Source organism: Phyllopteryx taeniolatus, chromosome 17 (assembly GCF_024500385.1).
Source record: "Phyllopteryx taeniolatus isolate TA_2022b chromosome 17, UOR_Ptae_1.2, whole genome shotgun sequence".
Classification (NCBI taxonomy): Eukaryota; Metazoa; Chordata; class Actinopteri; order Syngnathiformes; family Syngnathidae; genus Phyllopteryx; species Phyllopteryx taeniolatus.
Window position 1 is genome coordinate 20895070 of NC_084518.1, and position 24541 is coordinate 20919610.

The 24541-nt window shown below is 41.2% G+C and overlaps 1 protein-coding gene across 14 annotated transcripts in view; it reads right to left on the reverse strand.

The window, feature by feature from the left end:
• Positions 1-24541, reverse strand: part of LOC133467751 (RNA-binding protein Musashi homolog 2) — a 215191-nt gene that overhangs the window by 149003 nt on the left and 41647 nt on the right. For all 14 annotated transcript variants that reach the window (XM_061752975.1, XM_061752973.1, XM_061752971.1 and 11 more), the window contains exon 6: positions 877-969. In XM_061752975.1, coding sequence (XP_061608959.1) covers positions 877-969 — 93 coding nt within the window. The remainder of the gene's footprint in view (positions 1-876; positions 970-24541) is intronic.

Consider the following 24541-nt stretch of genomic DNA (forward strand, 5'->3'; position numbering starts at 1 on the left):
TCTTCGCTTAGGATTTGGGTGAGACGATAAGAATACTACCTTAAAGTAAGTGGACCGATATCTTAAGTCGAAAGCATTCCAGCAGTGTACATTTGTCCAGCGTTTCTGTGTTACAGTGCCATTACCTTTAAAGATGATTGCTCTTAGCCTTATGCAATTTTAGTGCTCTTATTGGGTTTTCTTTTATGTTGTCTACTTGCTTTTTTTGTTTCCATTAACCATGGCTTGATGGAACTCACTGTCAAAGCTGGTATTGAACCAATTTTTGGTTAAAAAAAAAAAAAAAAGGACGTTGATTTGGATATCCCGCGACAGGTGTCACATATTTGAGTTGCGAGAAGTATTTTAGACAACGCTACACTGAACCCTTTTTGTTTGTCATTCAAGTTTTTGCCTTGCTCGTTTAAGAGCGTTTCATTAAAAAAAGACGTCAGACTGGTTAACTTCTGCATATACTTGTATGACAGATAATAATGTTAAAATATTACTGGCCTCTTCAGTGAAGTTATTTATTTATTTTTTAAAAATAAAATAAACCTAAAAATCTCAGTGGGAAATGTAGTTTTAAAATGTGAACAAATTTAGAGGTTGACCAGAGTCACTGAACAGATTGTGTTCAACTTTGGAGGTTCCACTTCACAATCATTTAGCGACCATTGGCTTTTTTTTTTTTTTTTTAAATAAATTTTCATCATGTGCATATTGTTGATAACACACAGAATCTTGAACCATAACTAGCCATAGTTTCCATCGTTTCCTCATCTTTTCAAGCTTTCAGTTTCATTATCATATGTTCAAATCAACAGAATGTAATCAGTATAAATGTAGAGTGCAGGTTTACAAACAAAGAATAAATACATACAAAAACAGCCTTACCTTCCCAAACTGTTCAAAATACTGCTTCACATCTTCCACTACTGTGTTGGCTGAAAGGCCACCCACAAATATTTTCTTCGTTCTTGTGACCATCTGAAAGGAAAACGAGGGAATGATTAGTAAGATAAAACTTTAATGGGCGGCGCATTTAACAAAGAGGACACAGGCACTCTTGAATATATGCACCCAATAAAAGTTCCAGACCACCATTTGAAATTCTGTATTCATAGCAAGCAAGGTCACAAGGCCAAATGTTTTGACAGGGAGAAAAAAGAAGAATAAACACAGTTCTGTGATTGTCTCTCACGGCAGCATTCACTTGCTAGGCAACAAAACAAATTGATGAGTGCTAGAAGATGGAAGTCCATTAAAGCCTCATTTAATTGAAAACAGCGACAATACGAAGGATTATTACCCTAAGCATCGAAAAGGACCCAAAAAGAAACTTTTGGACATTTAAGGACACAAACCTGCACATTCATGCAACCATCTTTTGTTTAAAAAAAAATAAAATAAATATGCTGCAATTGTATGGTCAGTTGAAAAGAAACTTTTAACCGACTTCCGAATGTCATGGAATCCATCAAAAAAATTTGCAAAACAAACAAAAGCAGTTCAATATTCAAGTTTGACAATATCTTTATGTTGTGTGTGTTTGGAGTAAATCATTTCTAGCTCCATCGTTTTTCAAGCAATTCTTAAATCTGTGCTTTTCCTATTTGAGGTCTAAGTAAGTAATCATTCTTTGCGTTTGGATGCATAGATCATTCAGTGAAATCACCAGAGAAAACCCAAAAATAAACTATGTAAACCTGATAACAGTTCTTTAGAATAACACAGCCGGAGAGCTCAAAGGTTGAGGGAATCTATCTTGATCAGAACGCTGACGAAACACTTTCAACGCATGAAAGACGACAGCGGTGAAAAGAAGCGAGACTCGCGCGTCGGTCACGGGCTTTCCAGGTGCACTCACAGTCTCACAGGCAAACTTAATTTACTAGCAGTCATTTAACTTGACAACTATCTAAATCAGCATTTCCCAAACATAAGGTCGGTAACCAAAGGTTTCTGGGTCAGTTTTATAAAGTATAAGTTTTATTCATAAATAAATAAAAAGCAATTTTATTGATCCTCAAACACACTTTTTTTCCAAAAAATGTTGATTGTAATAAATGTATGTTGTTTTGCAGGTACATTCAAAAGTTTCGACACACTTTCTAATGCTGTTGAATGAGAATGTGTTCAAAGTTTTGACTGATACCGTATGTCAGTGTTTGTTGTCCTGGGATTGAATCTCATTTCCAATTTGGGCCTTGGACTGAAATAGTTTGGGAAACCATGATCTAGAAACGATCGTGGGGCTCAAAGTGCGGTACAAGTACCAATAGTGGTACACGGGCTCCATCTGGTGGTATGCAAAAGAATCACTGAATTAAATGCTCAAACACACAGTGGCTTAAACTTTTTTTAAATACAGAACAGTATTTTTTATTTATATTATTATTATTATTATTATTATTATTTTACATTCAGCTCAGTTGTATTAAACCTTTAAGTAGTATACTTCATTTTTGATGAACACTTAGGCCTACTAGTACGTTAAAATATTTTGGTGCTCATTCTGGTGGTACTTGGAGAATTAAGTATTTTTTGAGGTGGTACAAGGTGTAAAACGTTTAAGAACGACCGGTCTAGATGAACCCAATCTACGTATTGCCCCAGGTGACATGTCCAGTGGCCCAGCATGTCCTCTAAATTTTGCACATTCAAAAAGGCATGCAAGATGATTTGAATATGCACGGAATACACACACAGTATAAAAGTGAAGCCAATACGTTCAAAGTACGGCTATACAGTACGTATATACCGAGTGAGATAACGGCCATGAGAAAATGGCTTCCTCACTTTGAACTTGACATCAGGATAGAGTTTGGTGTCACTCAAGTTTCTGAAAGGGGACAGTCATAGTGAAGCTAACCACTGTTCTGTTTTTCCCCTCCTTTGTGATACATCAACATGCCGAATGATGAACTGGCTGATGGTGGGTTGTAGACGAGAATAGACCCGGCAGCTGCATCCTCCTCCTCTCCCCTCCTCCTTGCCAACATCATCCTTCAGACCTTGGGGGTTATCAGCCTTGGACGCCACTGCCGGCAACCCCGGGCCAGACAGCTGCTGATAAGCTGGCTCTGCGAATATTTATCATCATCACTCACTTTTATCTTTGCCAATCAAGGTAGAATCAAGAAATAGATAAATAAACAAGCCAATGCTCATGTTGGCCTGCTTCGCTACGTCAGCTCTTTGTCCCATTTGCCTTCCAGGCTGCCCATTCCCTGGTCATCTTTCCATCTTGTTCCATCAAAACCCGTTCCAGCCTGTCAAGTTTTCAGCCTTGTCTCTCTCCCGAGAAGCTGATGGCATTCCCGACTCCCGGTATAACAATTGTTGCCCTGTTTTTTTGGTTCCCATGGTGACTGAAGACATTATATGACTCAACGCTCTATACTATAAAACTAAATAGGGAGGTTGCGTTTTGTTAACATGTTTCAAGTCCTACTAATTGTTTTAGAATTTTGGTGCAAATATATCAGATGCTTTTTAATCTGATTATGTTGATGACTGCAGTAGCACTAACTTGATTCAGGGAAATAATTATTCATTAAAAATCACTTCCTAGCATTAAAAAAAAAAAACTAAACTACGCAATTAAAAAAAAGAGGGAAAATAAATCAATAAGCATTTCAATAAGATTTATAAATGGACAGATCCTTAACCCAGTTTTTTTTTCGTAACCCAATTTTTGAAACATTCAGCTATTTTTGCACCTCCCAAAGAGACCGTAAAGAGACCCGTGTGTGTGTGTGTGTGTGTGTGCACGTGCGTGTCTGTCACGGTGTGTTTTCACTTTGAGGGTACACTATGTGTGGCCAGTAAGCCTGGTTGCACACTACAGGTCAAAATGTTCCAATTCCAATTTAATGGCAGTACACAATTGTTTTGACCGTCTATTTACATGTACAGTTCAAGTGGCACATATCAGATACCACTGTGTTTACCTTCACCGAAAAGATATATTTAAAATCAATAAATAAATGCATGCACAGACGCCAACACGGGGCAGCAACAACACAAAAGTCAACTAAAAACACAATTTGTGTATAACAATGCTCCATGGCAGCAAATCGTATACCATTGGAAATCATTTTTATTTCCCGTATAAATGGTGCCACACACTAACTGAGTATGTGTTGCTGTGTTCATGACTGTGATGCGTTAAAAGCAGAGGTCAAATTGCATGAATATGCAGGTATGCATGTACTCTATGTATGTCATCATGACAATATAGATGATGATTCTTCATCCTATTGCTCAAATACCAAACAAGAGTCAATGGCAACGGCAAAATAACCCGTTTCACATTGGCAGAGAAGATTGACAAATTGTTTATGGGTGCAACCCAGATACTGTACTCAGCTCTGCTGCTCATCCCAAAAATGCATTTTCCTTACAAATGTGGCGCCATTTAAAAGGGTAATATTCTTCCCTGCGTTGTAAGAGTCATTCCCAAGATGCATTGTCACAACTAAGAATTTAGCAAACATATTTCTCCTTACGTTTTGTCTCTTGTTATAATAATTGTCATGCCATGTCAAAAAATATTTGCTGTACAAATATTGTCCAGAGAGACCTGCATGCCTGCTCCACTGGCAACTTTTTCCATGCGGCCTAACATCAATATTCTCGCGTTCAACAGCAGCGTTTAAGACACTTAAACACTTGTTCTTATTTTGTGAATACGGACAAGTCATGATTAGTCAGACCAGTGGAAATAGCAAAATGGTCTTCGATTTGAAAGATTAAAAGCTTCCCTATGTGAGATCACTGCAGATGACAAGCCTCCTTTCAGTATTACGTTTGAAACGTCAGGCGTCAATGTTGAAGGATCAAGACTCGGCGATCGCTGATGACCTGCAGCAATTACATCACAGGTGTTCGTGATGTGAATGACCTTTAAATGGTTTGTCAACGTGATTGGAAGACAGGTCGACAGTTTCTTCAGCAAACTTTCTGTTCAGATTTAGGGAATTGATTCTTTCTGTTTTGATACACCAAAAGCAAAGTCTGGGGGTAAAAAAAAAATGCATTTTCATGGACATTCTATGCAAATCTCTCAATGGGTCCGCCATAAGATAAACTGTCTCAAGCCATGTTTCCACCAAGCGAGACAGTACACATTTTGTGTTTCGATTGTAAAATATCCGACCCGAGCTCCTGAATGAAAACTGTAAGTGCAGTGCCAGCACTGGTGCATATTGACTATTTAAGCTGAGTGTAAATAATGCACAACATTTTACATCCTTAGAATATTGAACTGCTGATTCGACTGCGTTTAATAACAGCGGGGTAGAACTACTGTGGGTGCCGAGGAAGATGAAAAAGATAAGCCTGCAGCTGATATTGCAACATGCTATAATATTACTATTTGTAGAAATACAGTACCTCGACCTGTGGCAGCAAACAAAATTCAAAGAGCCTTCATGATGCGCCAACAAAAAGCTATTAGTGTTCCGAACATGGAGAACAGAAAGCGCAAAGGGAAGCTGTGAATGTTATTAACTCCCCAAGAAGGATGAGACAAGATGATTAGAGTGTGAAACTAAATAAAATGTAAGACAGAAGGCTTCAGAAAAAAAAACCATGCAACATATTTCTGAAAATCTTGAGAGTTTTACACTCAAGCACCAGCAGTATGTTGTCTTTTAAACTCCATCCAGGGCCACATGCTTGACTGGCAGATGGTGAGAAAGACATTTAGCAGTTTTACTGGCAAAGGTGTAAGCTGACACCATTTATGGTGCGGAGAGCGAAGACTGAACATACAGTATTTACTTGGAGATTGCAGATGAACGCCCAACCTCTCTATATCACTCGGTTTCAAACATGTCCTTAGACCAAAGTACCATTTTCAAAAATCAATTGCCGCAATCTGTTTGACCACGACCAAGTAACCTTCAACGTGTGATTAGTTAGACGTAGGACTCAAAGGCTGTATTTACACGGCATTTTTTGTTCCTGTTTATTTGGATTTTGAAGACAAGCATACCCAATATCACTGGGTTTACACTTGCATCCAAAGTTATACCCAAGATAACAGCAGGAAGCGACAAAATGAAAGTAACAAATATTAAAACATCTTCATTCAAATCGCTTGACATAATACACCATTTAGTTTGCCTGCATTTACCAAATGTTAGGGCAGTAAAATACCGGTAAGCTCAGCATTCCATCACAGTGGACCGTCAGCAATCCTCTCTCCTATTTTAAGGTCTATGCTCCTCGAATACGGCCTAATGTGTTCTCTCGATGCGTTTGTTCGTTGTGATTCACAGTCAAATCAATGTGGCTGAAGCTTCACAAAAGAAAATTGCAAGATTTCAACCAGTCTTCCTACCAACTGGTCTTGGTTGCAATGTTTACTTAAAGGTTGCCTGAAAGAACAGGGAGAGGATATTACTTCTTTGCAAAACCAAGCAAGCACAACATGTCTAAAGGACTTGCACTTCCAGATGAACTCAACTAAAATAGCTACTCGAGACTGAGCACTATTGCTTCTTTTCCAAACAACAATTGTAATTTGCCTCTCTGCGGATTAAAGTCTTTCTCCTACGACAGTTACTAGCTGGTTTCGTCTCTTCCTCTCTTCCTTTACTGTGGCTGGCAGTTAGTTCAGTGTTGTATTAGGTGCTGGTTTGTAATTATCACATACAAATGTATGACAAGTATGACCGAGCACAAAAAGGAAAACTGATTAGCAAGAATATTGCGTTGTGTGAACTACTCAGACACGAGTACAGCTGAGATGTTCTTTGCGTTCACGACTCCTTCACGCTAATGTGTTGTTCCCAAATCTTTCAGCCCTCAGAAACCTGCGTTGACGAGGTCGCACATCAAGCTATGATTACAAGGTGGAAGCCTTTATCACGGCCCTCACCTCTTCCACATTCGGGGTCATAAACAGCTGTAAACACAGAGCCCGAGACAGGCTGGGGCTTTCGATGTCGTTTCTCATATCTAAAAATAATGGGACAGATAGCAAAAAGCCATCACACTTTGTCGTTGTTATGGTTCGGGGGTGCGGGGGTATAATTACTGGCATTCGGATCCCGTCAGTCGCCTCGCTCATAAGCAAGCGGAAAGCACCAGAGAGCATCTGTCAATGCAATGCGGCATGATCAAAGCCGGAGACGTTGTGCAGGCGCTCGCGCACATGCAGGCAAAACACGGCCAGGTAAACACTGCCATCGCTCATTTGCATCACGAGAACAGGCCCACCAAGAGAAAACACAGCCTATAAATGACAAACACCGGCACAATCATGTCTGCTTTGGAGGCCTCTGCGCACGAGAGACAAAACAGAAGGCAAGACGCGCATGATGGGACAGAAGAATTAGAACTTCAGCGAGAGAAAACGAGCGATTAGGAGCAATGGCGTCTTTGTCGAGCAACAAGTTCAAGATGAGGGCCACCGCCTGGTCCGGTTCCACTCCTCCACACGTCCTTTTAAAAAGTGGCCCAATCTCAGCTCTGGTGTGCATAAATAGATCTGTAATTGCTTATTACAATACAATTAGAGCAAAGGAGATGACGGAAGGAAAGATGCTTAGTGCAAATGTGGAGTGACAGGCCCAAGCAAGCAGACAGGATTACAGTAGCCATTTGCACACGGGCAGAATATGAGAGCGATAAGAGCGAGAGACAAGGACAGAGAGAGAGAGAGAGAGAGAGAGAGAACGAGAATGGGGGAGGGGAGAGGCTGTCAAGCACAGGGCAGAAGCTAATGACAACTCTGGCTTCAACTAGGACAGACATCTTTGAAGCGCCGCTCTGATCAGAGCTGTGATTGCCACTGCCGCAGGGCCACCACTCCCATATTAACCTACACTAGAAGCCACTCGGGAAAAGTCACCGGCCCGTTCCTGCCGGTACCGGCCACCTGTGGACTGGCCCGCCCAGACGTGAGTCAGGGACACGCGTGTAAGGACACCGTTTGCATATGGCCTCGCTACAACACTGACAGCCAGGCTGAACATGGGGCCAGTTAGACGTGATTAGCTGCACTTCCCTCCTCAGCCCACTACTGTTATGAAGATTGATAGAAGCCGCTTAGAGCTGATTATATGGCCCTGGAGATGCATGGGCCCATACCCAAACTGCACATTCACGCTGCATTCACAATGAGCGCAGCATGCCATCGCTAGGCGCAGCCCAGGCATTAAGCAAACGTTACAGCAATGGCGGGCAAATGCGAAACGGACCACGCCAGGAGTGCTCTTAAACACAAATATTATGCTAATTAGACGCAAGCTTCTGGCCAGATCTGGTACAGTGGAGCCAGCATGCTCTGGCCACTTCATGGAATTTCAAATACATATTGTGAACATCTCTGAAGCCTTTGAAAACCACTGCACGGTTATGAGACACAGCACAGCTTCATGATATTGAGGAGATCGGTTTAACGTAGTGGATACTAAAATGAACGAGCTTCATTTTACGATGTTGGAATTAGCCAAGTAAATGTGTTAGCAGGATGCACATTCATCTGAATCCGTGTTATTGAATGGAATCTATCAAATTTAGGACTGGAATCGTGCTGAAGCATATTAGCTCAACTCGGGAGGGCATATTTTTATGGCTGTTTGTTCGTAGGAATATGCAAAATCCAATTAACGGATACAACTTTGTGTAGGGGTGGACATGGAACAAAAAAACCCAAACAAAAATAGATATGATATGCAGAAAGGTGCAGACTATTTGTGTGTTATTATTTTTCACTATCTTTTTTTTTTTTTTACTTTTGCTCTGCAGAGTCTAGCAGACTGTTTTATTGATCGTATGATCGATCTGTTTTCCATTTAAATCATATATTTTTATCTATTTGTCTGATGCCCTTGTAGAGAGCCATATAGGAGCATTTTGATGGCATTCACACAAACTAAATGCATGAAATCTGTGTCCTTATAACAAGTGTGTATAAATAAAGGATGATATCGAGCTTGCGCAGGCTCTCTGACCTTTTAAACCCCGTGCATTAGTGCTGAGCACCTCTACAGCTTGATCCTCCTTCAAGTTCAGAAGGTCACATCATGAAGTCAGAAGCCAAAAGTGACATCACAACTAGACTACAATAGGAACTGTAGCGCGATATCTACAATGGCGGTCAGCAATTTGCAGATCTCCCCCAAAGTCGAGTAATCCGTAAACATGCCTCCTTTGCCAGCTAAAACTGTTCCAACCTGTATTTTTCTCCAGATCTACACCAAAATGTAACGGACAAAGCCCAAATCATCGCAGCTTGCCTCACTAATTTTCTTGTCGAGGTAATGTAATTAAGATTTGAATCATATTGACAGGTTTTCATTATAGTGCTTGGAGGCTGTAGAATTGTTGGACAGAGGTATTTGCAATATTTCCCCCCCCCCCCCCCGTGGAGCTATGCAAGATACTAAAAATATGAGAAACTTCTCAATATACTATCGCAGTGGAGGAGGTGGGTAAGCACAGGCTGCAAGTAGGAACGAAACGCTCGTGTTGAGAAGTGCAAATGTGAAAGCAATGTGCCCAATTCAATTATCATTCGTTCTAAATAATATTTGACTACAGGGAAAAGAGAATATTAGAAAACGCAAATGTCACCGCAGCGGTGGTGCTTTAGAAACATTTCACAATTCTCTAAATCTCTCCTGCCTCAGCAGCAGCATTTGAGTGGCAGCGTTTTCAATAAGATGACGCTCTCTTCCATGACGCCTGATATTGATAACAAAAGTTGATTTTCAACACTAGTCCTACACTTGTGTACTGACAGTAAGCACTCGGGGGGGGGATTTTAATTATTATATTTTTTTTCCTCCCCAATTACATTAATGGCTTTTTGACAGGCACTACAACAATGCACCTTACACATTCTCTCTCTCTCTCCCCCGCTGGTAAGCACAGACACGGACGCACGCACGCACGCACACAATGCAACTAATGATCCTGGATCATCCATCTTTGCAATTGTGGTCGTGTGAGTGACATGGCAACAAAAGGAGGAATAGGCGATAAGCAGTGGAGAGATAAACAGGAGAGGGTAAGGTCACATAAAAGAATACCTTTGTTTTCCTTTTTTTAATGCCTCCTTTAAAGGTGCACTGTCTAAATACAAGCCCGTCTAGACACATTGTCACATTGTAAATGTGATTTCCTTAAAAGTTCTATTTTTCGAGAGCACAAATGCATTGTTGTAATTTATTTGTACGATTTTAGAGCAACTATCACAACCTGCCGCCAAATGCAAAAAAAGTGATGTTGCATTCTGCCTGCAGCTGAACACTAGCTCGCTTGCAGCTAAATAAAGTGAATGACGGACTAATGGTAACTGTTTCAAAATGACCTCTGATGCTTTATTGGCAGTTTGAAGTCATAATCTAGTCATACTTCCTTTTTTTGGGGGGGGGGACAAAAGCAGCACAACAGCAACCATGTAACCCTCCAGAAGTTAAGGCAAACTCCCCATTAGAATGGAGAAGGCATCTTTGTCCATAAATGTGAATGCAGCTGTATATGACTAGAAGGTCTCAACCTTGTTAATCATTTAGAAGTAAAACAAACTTCAGGCAAGTGTCAGGATGATGGAAGCACAATTTATTGTACTACAAAGTTAATTATGTGGATCATTGTGTTCCAAAAATAAACGGTTAAGTGTGCATCATTATACATGGCAGCCAAGGTCATCAATCATTCAGCATCCCGACAAACAGGATTTCAAGTGCCTTCAGCTGCATCGTGGGCTTATTTTTATTTTTTACATGCTTGTGCCTTCAACAGTTCACCTCCAAGTTTGTCAAATGGAAGGCCAGCACACCATGGTGTCATCTGCTCGGTGGATGACAAATGCAAGCTCCACTGAGGATTTGTTTTTTTTTTATTTATTAAAAAAAAAATAAAAAAAAAAGTGACCAAATATTTATGAAAAGCTACAAAGTAAGTGGCTTTTCATATTGCTAGCGTATGGCTTTTGCCTCTGTTTACACTAGTTAGAGGTGTAACCAGCAACCAGAGAGCTGTCTATGGGTATAAAACAAGCAATTGTGAAGCTGAGAGAAGATGTTCAATCGATCAGTGCTATTGCACAAATATTGGCCATAGCCCCGTACGTCCATCTAAGTAACGGACGCCAAACGAGTAGATCAAGGAAAACGGCAGACTTTGATGACAGAAACATTGTGAGTGCTGTAAACAAACAACTCCGAGTAACATCAGCAACAACCTCCCGAGGGAAGAAGAGAAGGTATCCCCGTCTACTTCTTGTAAAAGCTTTCATGAACAAAACGACACAGGATACATCAGAAGACGCAAACCACTCGTTAGCTCGAAAGAGAGAAGGCTAAGATGGAATTTGCCCCAAAAAGTGTGGAAAAATGTTTCATGGACGGATGATGCTTTGAGTGACGATAGTTTCACCGAACTAGGACTAAACCACGGCATCAAAAGGAGTGGAATCTGTAAAACAAATTCAGCAGATTTGCCCTAAAACTAAAGTTGAACTCTTGATCTCTTGTCACATATTCTGTTCCTTAGCTCTGATTGCTACATTACTATACTCCACAATCTCCACTTTGCTGTAGTGGTCTGTTTTCTTGCTGCCCTCAGTGTCCTTATCAATAAAATGTCTCTCTTAAGGTGGTCATCTAGAAAATGTGTTTTTATTGTTTCTCAGCGATATTTTCCATGCAGCGTGGGTTTTTGCAGTTTGCTGCAGTACTATTTGGAAATGGAAAATTGACTGCCCCATACTGAGGTGAATGGAACTGAGCACTGTGCAGCTGAAAAGTGCCATAATAGAAATTTCATAGACAGCTGTATTACCCTACGGAGTGTCATTCTACCTTTTTAAACAGCTAAATTAATGCCCAAAATGAGTCTTAAAACAGCGGCACGGTGGACGACTGGTTAGAGCGTCTGCCTCACAGTTCTGAGGACCGGGGTTCAATAATTCAGGACTCTAAATTGCCCATAGGTGTGAATGTGAGTCCGAATGGTTGTTTGTTTATATGTGCGCTGCGATTGGCTGGCAACCAGTTCAGGGTGTACCCCGCCTCCTGCCCAATGATAGCTGGGATAGGCGCCGGCGCTCCCGCGACGCTTGTGAGGAGACGCGGCTCAGATAATGGATGGATGGCGTCTTAAAACTAAGCTGCATGATTGTTTGTGTGATGCCTGCCATTTAAACACCAGGTTAAATCTACAAAGAGCGGCGCAATTAGCTCGGTTTTATGCCTTAAGGAGCCAACGGTGCTAATCGCGATCCCCTGCTTATAAAGTCAGAGACATTAGTTTGTTAATATTTTGGAAGAGTATTCTTACTATGGTTTATGTTTTGCCTTTTAGCCTTATCACAAAGCGCTCCAGTAGAGAACCATATAACACGAGACCTCAAGGCTTTACCTGATCGTACCACTTGCTGAAAAAATGTCTTTGGTGCCTTTATACATTTGAATCCATACCTTCCACAGCACAAAAACACTTAATTGGTGACTCTCATTTGGCTTGTACCATTGCTTATCACTTTCTTTAATGTCCTCTTAAAAGTATTTATACATGTTAAAAGGTTGGTAAATGTAAATGTAGTAATGTTCAGTGTCATCTCTGTGCTTTTACGTCATTGTGTTCTTTACTCACCTCAGACAATAGCTGGGGTCGACTTAATTGATGTAATTAATGCTCATCAGGTCGAGTGTTTGCTGAACAACTTTAAACCCGAGTCTCTCGGCTTCTCTCAGGAGGGGAACTGTGAGAGCATGAAGCACTTGAGTTTTTTTGTCATGCTTCACGGGAACCCAGAAATTAGCAGAATAATTCGCAGCTCTTCACCACGCTCAGAATAACTCGACAGCAAGGCTCAACTTTGTCTTTCACTGTGGCTGGCTCCTCCGCCACCGGGCAAATCCCATCTCGACAATTGTCCAGTTACGAGGAGACCCCGCTAGCAGCGCCGCTGTATAATAAAAAAATCATGTCTTAGCAGGTGATGCACGGTAGCGCAAGCGCAATCATCCTGACTGGATGTCATGTAAAAGTGCCTGTTTACACTGCGGCTGCCTGTGTGTGCCGATGCTTCAGTGCGTCTACTGTCCTTGACGTGGTGAGCTCAAGCTGTCAGCAGGTGATTGGAGCAAAGCAGAGGAGAGTAGCGTGCAAAATCTTGACTTTCAGGGGGTTGAAGATATTTTGTGCTCTCTTCTCGTGAATTAAATAAACTCCTCGTGGCTAGTGGAGGCCACAGCTGCAGAGCGAACCGGCCCCCGAAATGCCTCTCTACGAAAACAATCTCCAAATCTTCCATCTCTGCCCCCTGGGCAGTGAATGAGACCAACAAAATCCTCCCGCTCTCTATTTGTTGTGCAAGTTTCATTTCCTCGCAGGAAGAGGAATGGCTTTGAATATTCAGTCTTTTTTTTTTCTTTCCAAAAGCAGCATGTGAGACACGCCAGACTTTTTCTTTGATGAGCTTTAGTCATAATCCTTCAATGATACAGCGCCCAAATCTTAGATCGCCCGAGACTACATGAAACATACTTATTGGTAGAGGAGTAAAAAGCTGCGTTTTCAAGCAGCTGTAACACATCAGGTATATCAAGGAACAGTGTGACACCGTTAAAAATATGGATTCCTACACACTATCCACATGCACACTTGGAGTAACAAGCTGCTGGGACACAATCTCAACACGCAGCCTTGGCTCAGGCCAGCTGCCCCAGCTACAGCGTAATTCACTCTTCAGCTCAAGCTGGATGGTAGGCCTGACCCCACAACTCGGCCTGTCATTCACTCCTGACCTATTATGTCTATTCAGTCGTGAGCGCAACAGAGTGCCTCACCTGCCTCATGCTGACAGCTCAGCATTTTAAAGAGCAATAAGGGATCAACACAAGTTCGTAGCTTCACCAGCTTTGCCGCTAGTCTGTGCAATACACGGCAGACAAATCCAACAGTGAGTGGATGATGATGATGGGTTTTATGTGGAAAATATATTCAGTCGTACTTTTGTGTTGACCACAAAAACCATTTCAGACGCTGTCCCATGAGAATTTAGGAGGACATCGTTCAAATACATGTAAGCATTCTTTTTAGTTTGGTCGGCACAAGTGAAAATATTTGTGCAAAACCCCGCAGTGATGCACTTCAAAACAATAATGTGTCCATCGCAGCATGCACTACGGAGAGTTTAGAAGCAAATCATTCTAAAGGCGAAGCACTTTCTTTCAGTTACACTGTACTTTCACAACAGGTCAGGGTATTTTCGCTTTCAATTTAAAAAATTAAGCTTTCACAAACAACCCCAAAATGTGGCTTGTTGTCGACAAATGTTACACGACAGCCAACTTATTTGAGTGATAGCCAAGCTTCTGTATTTTATGCATTAGGGAAGGCCACGATACCGTGAGCCATCAGTGAATGAGTCGTTAATAATTCTGATGACTGTGTGAAATTGATTGCTACATCCATGGCAAGAGGATCTCAGAACATTCGAGGAAACATTTGCGCATCCCACATTTGGAACACTACGCGTTGAGCACGCTTGCTAGAAAAGTTAGCCTGGCGATATTCTTGCTCGACTTCAACTGTGTGTTTGCATTTGTTGGACTAGCCTGCGTTTCCGTTGACACGCTCATTTCTCAACAAGAGGCAGTAAGCTGGAGGCGCTTTCTCTGCTTTTATGCGACGGTTTTTGTTTGACGTGAAGCGGTTTAGTGGGGTCTCAGTCTCGGACGTCTTCCTCTTACACGTCTTCCTTGTCTGTTGTCTAATGTTGCTCTTTTAGCAGTCAGCTAATACACCCCAAAAAAAATGATAATAATAATTTATGCTCGAACGCTCCGTGAGCACAAGCGTTACAGTATGTAAGTGCCAAAAATGTCAAATATTTTAGTCTTGAATTAGTTTAGACCTGTGATTGTGCATTTTGTTAAAAAAAAGAAGAAATAAAAAATGTTTTTAAACATTAGTCATTGAGTTAACATGATACAAACCAAAAGAAAATACTTGTTTTAGAATCTTTTCATAGTTATAGAATGTGTTCAGCTTCGTAGAATTATTAAAATGGTCAGACTAATTCCTAAAATATTACCATTACGGACAAAGTGTGCATTATATATTTGCAAGAACTCGACAGACTGTCTCGTGTGATTACTTCAGCCATTAAGGCAATGGCCGCCACAGTGCTCTTTTTTTCCGTGGACTTAACATCCAGTAATATTACAACAAATGCGAATGAAGCCCCATTTTTACAGGGTCATGAAAGTTTATCAGCGTTTTAGCACAGCATTCGTCGGATCTTTTCTTTTTACCACCTTTACTTCTATCAATTCTGTGGGGGGGGGGGAAAACAGCCCTTTTTTCCAGCATATAGTTTGACCTTTCCAGAATGGAGTTTTAGAGACAGCACGTTTATGGCGAAGTATCAAGTATTCTTATTTATGAATGCACCGCTTCTTCACATTCTTTTTGGCCAAGCTCCCTAAAGCTGAGCAGGATAACATCATTTACATAAATGCACATGGCAGTTGAACACACGGGAGGCAGGCCAACTAATAACAGTCCAGTCGGCTTCTGACAGCTCGCTTTGTACTCGGTGAAATTCTAGTTCTGAATTGACTCGTGCGCACAAGAGCGCCAACACAAACATCAACAGTTCCGGGCATGAGAAATAGGAGGTGCGGGGAGAGTGTGTCGGATTAGAGTCCATTGCACAAATCTTCCACTCACTGTGGGAGATTTGGCCTCAGGCCATGTTCCAGATTTGGGGGAGTTCCAGGTGTTACTCAGCGCAGTTAGAAAGCTTATCAATCCTACTTCACAAGTCAGGCCTCTGTTCTTGCTTCCCTTACAGCAACAGAACAACATTTCAACACAACTACAACAACAATGAATAGATTTTTGGGAAATATACACTATATATTTTTTTAAATTCATACAATTAAATGATTGGTGGTCAGGTTTAAAAAAAACTACATTTCCATCTTCTCCTCAGGGCCAGTTGCAATATTTAATTTGCAAAAGTGTCTTGATGAAATTAATTTCCTTGTGCATATGAAATGAGATAATTGCTATGAAATTCATAAAAGATAATTACATTACCAGGGCATTCAAGACAAAAGGTTTCAATGGCAAACACTTTGGGCTGCTCTGGTCTCCTCTAGAATTGATTTTCTACTGTTGCGATCAGAACTTATTGTTTGTTTTTCAAAGTAAGCAAGACTGTTACATTGATGTTATTAGTAAAAGATCCGCTGAAAACATAATTGAGCAGCGGTGGGTCATTTGAACACAATTTTGGAGACTAGTAAGCATTTTTTGAAGGAAATAAGTAGAAACCTTCAGCGGCTCTGCCCCATTCCTTTTTTTTTTTTTTTTATGAAAGCATTGCACCTCACCGCAATACCGCTACATTTGCTCTTCTCAGATGTAGAGTCGCAGCACATCTATTCAACACAGCCTACTCCATTTAATACCTCATCTGCTCATGGACTTTTATCTTTGTTCACTTTAATTTGTTTATTGATCATTTTAATTGACCTTTTATCTGGTTGTAATGTTGCTTCTTTGTTATTTATGCTTTCTACGGTGTCAGTGAGTACTGAGAAAGGCACCCATATACATCGTGTATTATTATATTATGTACAAATACAATACATTTACTGTATTTGTATCATACACACACACACACACACACACACACACACACAGCGATTTCATGTCTGTGCTCCTTTGCCAACCGTAGGCAGCGCAGATCGGTAGAAAACAGGCTTAGACACACAGTTCTGCACGAAAACCCTTCTTTTCCATGAGCTGATCCTTCTTTGTTCTGCATAAATGCCAATTACATAATTCTCTCTGGCATGCAAATCAGATTAGATGAGGCCATGGCAGATCACCTATAGTGCTCAGTCTCCAGCTGCCGTCAAATCCCCAAGACGGGAATTTTGGGACACCTCATATCGATGCATTTAACTCTTTTGGTTTTCATTCGAGATGCAACAAAGTAAATATTTGTCATCGTTGAAAAATCCATAATTATGTAATTAATGATTTAAGCAGAACTGGCCAGTCTTAATCTCAGGTACACGGAAGAAATGTATTTTATGAAGAAAGACACACTTAGCACGCACGGTGGTATTTAATACAACATTTTTATTTTTTTTAATAATCGCAAAATCTCAAGGGTATTATCAAATGTTAGAGATGTCCAGGAGTACACATGACATACAATATCAAGGGGATATTTGTATTCTGGGACGAGACATTGACATTCAGCTTGTGGGCACGGATGCCCAGATTCATGCTGGGGAAGGGAACTCATGCAAATGAGCAAATCGAAGGAAAGTGACACTTTGCTGCTGGCTGTAGGAAGTCATCATGAAAAATGTTGCATCGTGCAGTCAGGAAAAACAGAAAAATTGGCTCTTGGTATGCTGTCCTGTGTGTGCGCCCAGGGAAGCCAAGTGCAGAACAAACCACAAATTGCCTGATGGCACAAGACCCTTCTCAGTGTGAACTCTTGAGGATACAGGGACAGCTGGTGGAGATGACAGGGGGGGGCGGGGGGGAAACAACAACAAAAAAAACAAAAAAAACTTTTTCAGGGGGTGCAATGTATTACCCCCAAAAGTTTCTTCAAAGTCAGGCGATATTCATTCATATGCATTTATGTACAGCGTGTGTGCATGTGCATACAACTTGAACAGACTGAAGGAGAGTGTATGGCGACAAGTAGATGTGAGACTAATTTTGAAATCAACAATGAGACGATATTACACTTTACATCTGGTAACAAAATGTTGTTGATACATTAAGATGGCATTGTAAAAAGGAAAATGAGGCTGCAGGCAAATGTCTGACTTTATGCGAGTACGCGTACGCCAAATGCACAGGCCAGAAAATATATGAGCCTGTTGGAGTTTGTGTTAATAGATGCATGCCCACATTTCTCCAGGCTCTCTTTTGTTAATGTATTAAGCCGCACAAGACCGCTGACATTAGCTTGAGAGTTAACTTCAATCTCCGCATATTAAAATGTTAAGTTAGACTTCATTAGAGAAGATAAAACATGAATAGCAATTGTTTGCAAGTTTAAAGTCAAAAGTGACTCAATGATATCTTCAAGATACTATATATTTGTTTTTTTGCAGTACAGAATGTTTGAAAAAGCTTGATCAAGTGATATTCCTCAAACAGTAGGTATGAGAAAAACTGACCAATTTCTAATTAACCAATGGGTTATATTGTTGGTTATGCCTCCAGTTCAATGCTAATTTTCCTTAGCCTGTCAATGGTGTTTTTCCATTCAGTGAGTGTTAGCTTTGAGCTGGCAATTTTTGTGAACAAAATCGAAGAAAGAAACACAGTATGGGATGTATTTAGACATTCAATAGGTGTAATTCTCGTGTTATGCGAGTTGAGTTTTACAGCGAACTTCTCCTGGAGTGTCAATAAATGACTTTAAGCAAGCCACATTCACTCTCACTCCTATGTTAGCACCTTGGCATCCTTGGGCGCATTTACACTTCCAGATAGGGTGCTCATGCTCGTTGTGTGTGTGTGCATGAACAATTCTTAAGTCCCACTTCTAACAAATATGCTGGGACCAGTAGGAAGGTGAACCGCCCCTGAGCCAAGATCGGATCCGACTTTAGGTGTCCAGTGTGCCCAAGCTAAAATGAATTGTCCAGTATGAGTGTGCCTGAAGACTTAAAATATAAACTCTCGCTTCCAGCGAGGTAAAATCCATTCGTTTATTTATTTACAGCCAACGAGTGAGCAGATTAGTTGTTGTCCTATATGGATTAAGAATAATATACAAAAAAAGGGCTTCTTTTGCGTGATGCAGCGCAGTTGAACTGCAACGTACAATTGAAAACAGATGCTGTATTGGATATCATAATATTGTGCAGTCATGCACACAATCAGTGAAATCCTGCCAGCAGACGTTCCGAGTTCAAGTCAATTCATTGCTACAGTTTGCACTTTTATGCCATGTTAATTTTAATAAGAATATCACACACTAACTATCTATTTACAAACATTTCACATCTTTTTAGTCTGATTTACAATCAATGCCTAGCTAGATCATTTAGATTCCACTTTATTCCCAGGCCAATCAATACACCGTTTTTCTCTCCATGTCTTGCTGTGAGGCTACAATGCGCACACACTGTAAACACACCTGTCACCTTCCCAACACAGCGCCGTTAAACTGAGACACCTTGGCTATACCTTGGTATCATACAGCTCAGGCTGCACGCAGCGTGGCGCAATCAGGCTAATTATGCATGTAAACCAGCTCTTAACTGCTGTGTAGGTCTGCTGAGAAGGAGCTAAGCCCATGACAGTGTAAGAGAGGCTCGTGACAAGACAGTCACAGGAGCACCAAGGCAAGAGTACAAAAAAATAAAAAATAAATAAGCCATTTGATGCACTGCATTTCCATTTAATTTGAAAAGAAAAGAAGAAAAAAAAAAAAAAACACTAGAAATGTGGAGGAAATGACAATGAGGTGGTTTCAATTGGCTCAATTTGGACATGATATTGCAAACATATGGATCTAGTAAGGTCGATTACATCTAGGTTGTGCACGTACAGTAAGCCTGTTGTCACCTTGTATCGGGCTGTCAAATACAACAATCGACACTTTTACAGTGCATGCAAAAAGGCGGCATTTTCCCACCTTTTTCCTCATGTCTCATTTCACTGTGAGAGTATCGGGGGGGGGGGGGGGGGGCAATTTCACACCTTTGCCATAACAGTGGTAGGATGCCGCCTGTGTCTAAGGGTATTCCGCAATTCCAGATCTGGGCAGGAAAGTTTCCCACATAGACTCCCTCACGGCATCATGGCATATACTGTGGGTCATACCAGATTATGGCGCTGTCATCTTCACACAACTGATGAATTAAAATGATACAGGTATAGAATGCAGTTAAAAAAAATATACTGTATGTTATAAAACTGCAACATGTTTTACAGTACAAAGGTGGCGACGGAATACCCGAGCAGCAAGAAGTGTCTTCAAAAATAACTGAGCAACATTTGAAACACAGATGTCTAGCAGATGTTTCTCATCACGCTTCCCTTTCCTCCAACATGATGAGCAGTTGCTCTTCTATTCATATGCTAATGCACAATCAGGCTGCCCAATCCCAAACTATTTCCCAACACATTCTCCATTTTTTTTTCCCCCCAACCAATCAATTTACCGTGGAGAGAGATAAAGGTTTAAAGAGTCACATAAGAGGCACGCTGAGGAAAAGGTGATATGAAGAAGAAACTACCAAGACAGAAACGAGGCAGTTGGGGAATAGCTGGATCATTTTGGTATAAACACACAAGTATGCCAAGGAAGGCTTGACCGAAGCTCATTCCCATCTAAGCTGAGTTTCCCTCCACTGCAGGAGGGACTTCCAACACTTTCAGCTGCAATATAAATGTTAATAGAGTTCAGGGTAGGAAAACGAGGCATAAACAAACAAATGTCGTATTCCATGCTTTGGGGCAGCAGGAGGGCCCGGCCACTGAGTGGCATAACTGCGCGTGTTCGTGCGTGCTCATTTGTGTGTCTGTGTACGCGTGTCTAACGGGAATAAAATAGGGCTTCTTATACAACCGGCTACAGTGGACCTCCAGCGGTGGAGCCTCCGAAAACATTTTCTATATCCTACACAAAAAAAACAAATACAAAAGAGAATGGCTTTGAGGTTCAGCACTACTTCAAATAATCCTGAAAGCACAAAATGCACACTGAGCATCTAAAGGGAAAACTGAAGTGGGCCTCGTGCTAAAGCAAGTGCCCTCTTAAAAAAAAAATATAATATATATATATATATAAATATATATATATATAAAAACATCCAACTTGTGTCAGTTTGCTACAAAGGTATTGGCTGGCACTAACTGCTGAGGTTGAACATTCTTTGTGCATGAGGGCAGGAAAAAGAGAGAGCAGGACGAAGGGTAGGTGGGTGGTAAACGCACACATCTTCATTCTCAGCACAGCCAGTCGCAAGTCTCCGTCCGGCCTTGTTCAAAGCGCTGGCAACCTTCAGACCAATTAGACATCACAGGGCAGCCTGCACAGCACCCAGCTTTCAGATCAACGCCTTTCTATGAATTTTTAATCAGATATAATTTCGGGATTTAAATAAAGATCAAGTTCTTCCGGCTGCACTGCGCTGAGGTGTCTGGCTCAAGTGAGTTTGCGTGAATGTGCTCATCTGTTTCGGTTTCGCTCGCAGTCCATCGTCGCTACGGCCGCCACCCCCCTCCCCCTGCCCACCTTAACGTTTCCCGCTCACTCTCCCTACCCCCCGCTCCCACCTGCCAGCGTTATGGGCAGACACCCGGCAGGTTGTCTAACCCCGGGCAGAGAATTTCCTGACTGACTGCTTGGCTGGCTGAGTGGCAGCATGTGAAGAGCAAGAGACAGATCTGCAGGGAATCACTGACAGATGTAATTAATGAGGTCATACTTGGAGCTGGCAGTCCCCTTCATATCCAATTTCTGACGATCACAACTGAACACACCTGCACCTCACACCGCCAGAATAGCCCATTCCCCAGACAAAGAGAAAGATAGATGTGAGGGGTATTTTTAGAATACAATGTCCCTGAGACAGAATAGACTATTTTGGACAAATTCCCCGTGGTATAACCTAAACGCAACATTTTGATGATATATATACATACATATGTAATTTCTTTAGAATACGCTATAATACGCTATACAATTGAAAGTAATGGCAGTAGCAGAATTTATGCGTGTCGGGTCGTGTGCCTCGCACATACTGCGTTTCCTCATTGGAAATATTCACGAGCTCGGTGTCGTGTGCCAATCTATTTTGTACTGCTTTGTGGACATGTCGCTATAGTAAAAGGTAATTACAGCTACTGTACACATTTGTGGAACGGCCTGTTATTTATTTCCTAAAAGGAAAAAGGAGAGGCCTTTGTTTAAGTGGACGGTGTTTCATTGTGGCAGAAATCATAGGCCAATATTTGAGGGCGTACGGTATTCACGAGTATTTGAGTTGAGAGTTTTTAAACGATGCAGGAGAAAAAGGGGACACTCAAGAGTTGTGGGCGCTTTCGCAGTACAGCATGTCAATTTCAACAACTGTTGGATACATGTTGCAATGCACTTGAATTCTGCTTAACAACAAAATTACAAATCGATCACTTGAAGTAGTAGTATTTTATAATTGACAGTTTTATTATGCACGATGATTTGATTTGTAAAATCAAATCATCATGCATAATAAAAAAAAAAACAAATTCAAATATTTACTCATTTTAAGGTAAATCCATACAAATGAATTCAGATTGGATATAAATGATCCCTTTCAGTCATATGAGCTGTAATAGTGAAGTCTGTAATTAGTGGCGCTGTCCACAGAACAGAGATGTTTCGCACAAATAGTTAACATTCATAAATATTCCACCATTTTCCTTGGCCAGGTTATATTATTTTATGCGCTAATGCGCCTGCGGGACGCATCTATTATCTACGCAAGCAGACAAACAGCCCTTGTCACGTTTCACTGGGGCTCCCTTGCTCACGGCTAATCGGCGAAAATATGTATTGAGGTCAAAGATTTTGGGCCTCCCTCAAAGATCTTGACAGTCTTCGCTCTTTGCGCGTGCAAGCATGCAAACAAACGCGTTCCAAAGGACACGCGTTGCCGTGTTGCAGAAACCACACTTTCGAAGAAAAAGGTAAACATTCGGTACGTGTGCATCTCTGCGGATGGGGCTAACCGACCAATATGGCTCCAATGGAACACTTAGTTACCGTGCAAACAAAAGAGAGCCTTGGCAGTGCTCTTGTTATCCATCACCTCTTCAGTCTTGCATAAATAACTCTTAATAAATAGCATCATCGTGTCAGAGAGCTCCCGGCTGCACAACCTCCCCTGCAGCTGCCACCTATTTTTTATTTTTACCCCCCCCCCCGCCCCATGCCACTTCTGCACTTTTAGCCACACTTGTTTAGCATTTTTGTCTCGCTTAGCATTAGGGGATACAAAATGTTTTGTAACTTGTGGTCTGGCAATGCTTCAAGGGTCCAAAGTGGAGATTGCTGTGATCTCTTCTGGGGGTGGGGGAAAAAAAAAAAAATGTCAAGCTGAAGTAAATATAAAACCACTCTGCTGGGCCATCTTTGCCCTACAGTGAGGTCTTAGCAACCTGATTAGAATGGTCTATTTTCAGATGACAACACCTTCTACACGGCACAGTCAATCACTGCGTGGTTGGATGAGCAAGCAAAGAATATAAGCCCTGTTCCGTGACAGCCCTGGTCCACATGTCCAAATTGAGATGAAAGCTTGCAGCAGATTTAATTATTGCATAATTCTTTGTATTTATAGCTGCCGCGAATGCAGCTGACTTTAGGTTTTTTTTTTGGTGTCCTGTTTATTTTTAATCAACAGTATTCTCTAGGTTTCATTCCAGTTGCAGTAAGTGCACTTAATACATCATTTTCTAAAAATGACTAAAAAGGTACAATCTTCGGCAGGAGTAAATAAGGTTGTGTTTCAGATTTCTGAGCCCATCACAGCAAGCGGCGTTCTTTCCTTTTCTAAGACGGAGAGAAATGCTGACTTCCTTAATGTTCTATTCACATTCCATCACTCACCTATGCTCATGAGCTTTGGGTAAAATGAGATTGGTGACTGGTCTGGAAGAAACGTACAGTAGCGTAGCGCTAAAAATCTAAGCACCTTGAGAAAAGTGTTAATATAGCTCGAGTGACTGAAGCCAGAAAATTATATCACTATAAAGTTGAGCTCCAAGGGGTATTTAAGAATGTTTAGGGGTACATTTTTAGAGACCAGCTGAAAACAAAATCTAATGATATAACCCTAACCCCTAATCCTTCTAGTATAAGAACAGGCTCAAGAACTAAGATGTTGAAGTTTGTTCGGGTCTTACTGCAATCAAAAACAACTGGAAACCCTCCAAAACAGCCAGTCAGTCGCATAAGAAGCAGATTTGAACTGCAAGGCTAAATCAATATAAGGAACACATTCAATACTGCTTCTTTTCTCTTCCTTTCAACGTGATTCTGCTTTTCATATGACGAAACAACACACATCTGAGGTGTCGTCGTTTCAACTGTGTTGTTTGACGTTCCGATTTGTACTGTCACATTCTACCCTCAAAGAGCAGTGTCGCATTTTAGCATAAAAAAAGCGTCTCTCTCATTTATCCAAACCCTTCCCTGTTTCTGTGTACGTTTCCTGTCGCAACACACAACCTTCGCTTACAGTCCGGTCCGCTTGGAGAGGATTCTACAGAAAAATATGATGTCTCTGAAATATAAAGCTTACAATCTCTTATAGAGAAAACAAGTCACAGGTGAAGGTGTTCTGCCAGGAAAAGGTTACCTTGAAACAATCAATCAGCACTGAAGGTAAATGAGTTCAAAAGACATCAGAAAAGGACTGGACAAGGAGTCAGAAGGCATGAGGCGGAAACAGTGGAGAGAGCTTGATTTTCACCTGCATACACTCTCTTCCCTTCCTCCCTCCAGGATTTTTTTTGCTCTTCTTCCCTTATATAGAACCAT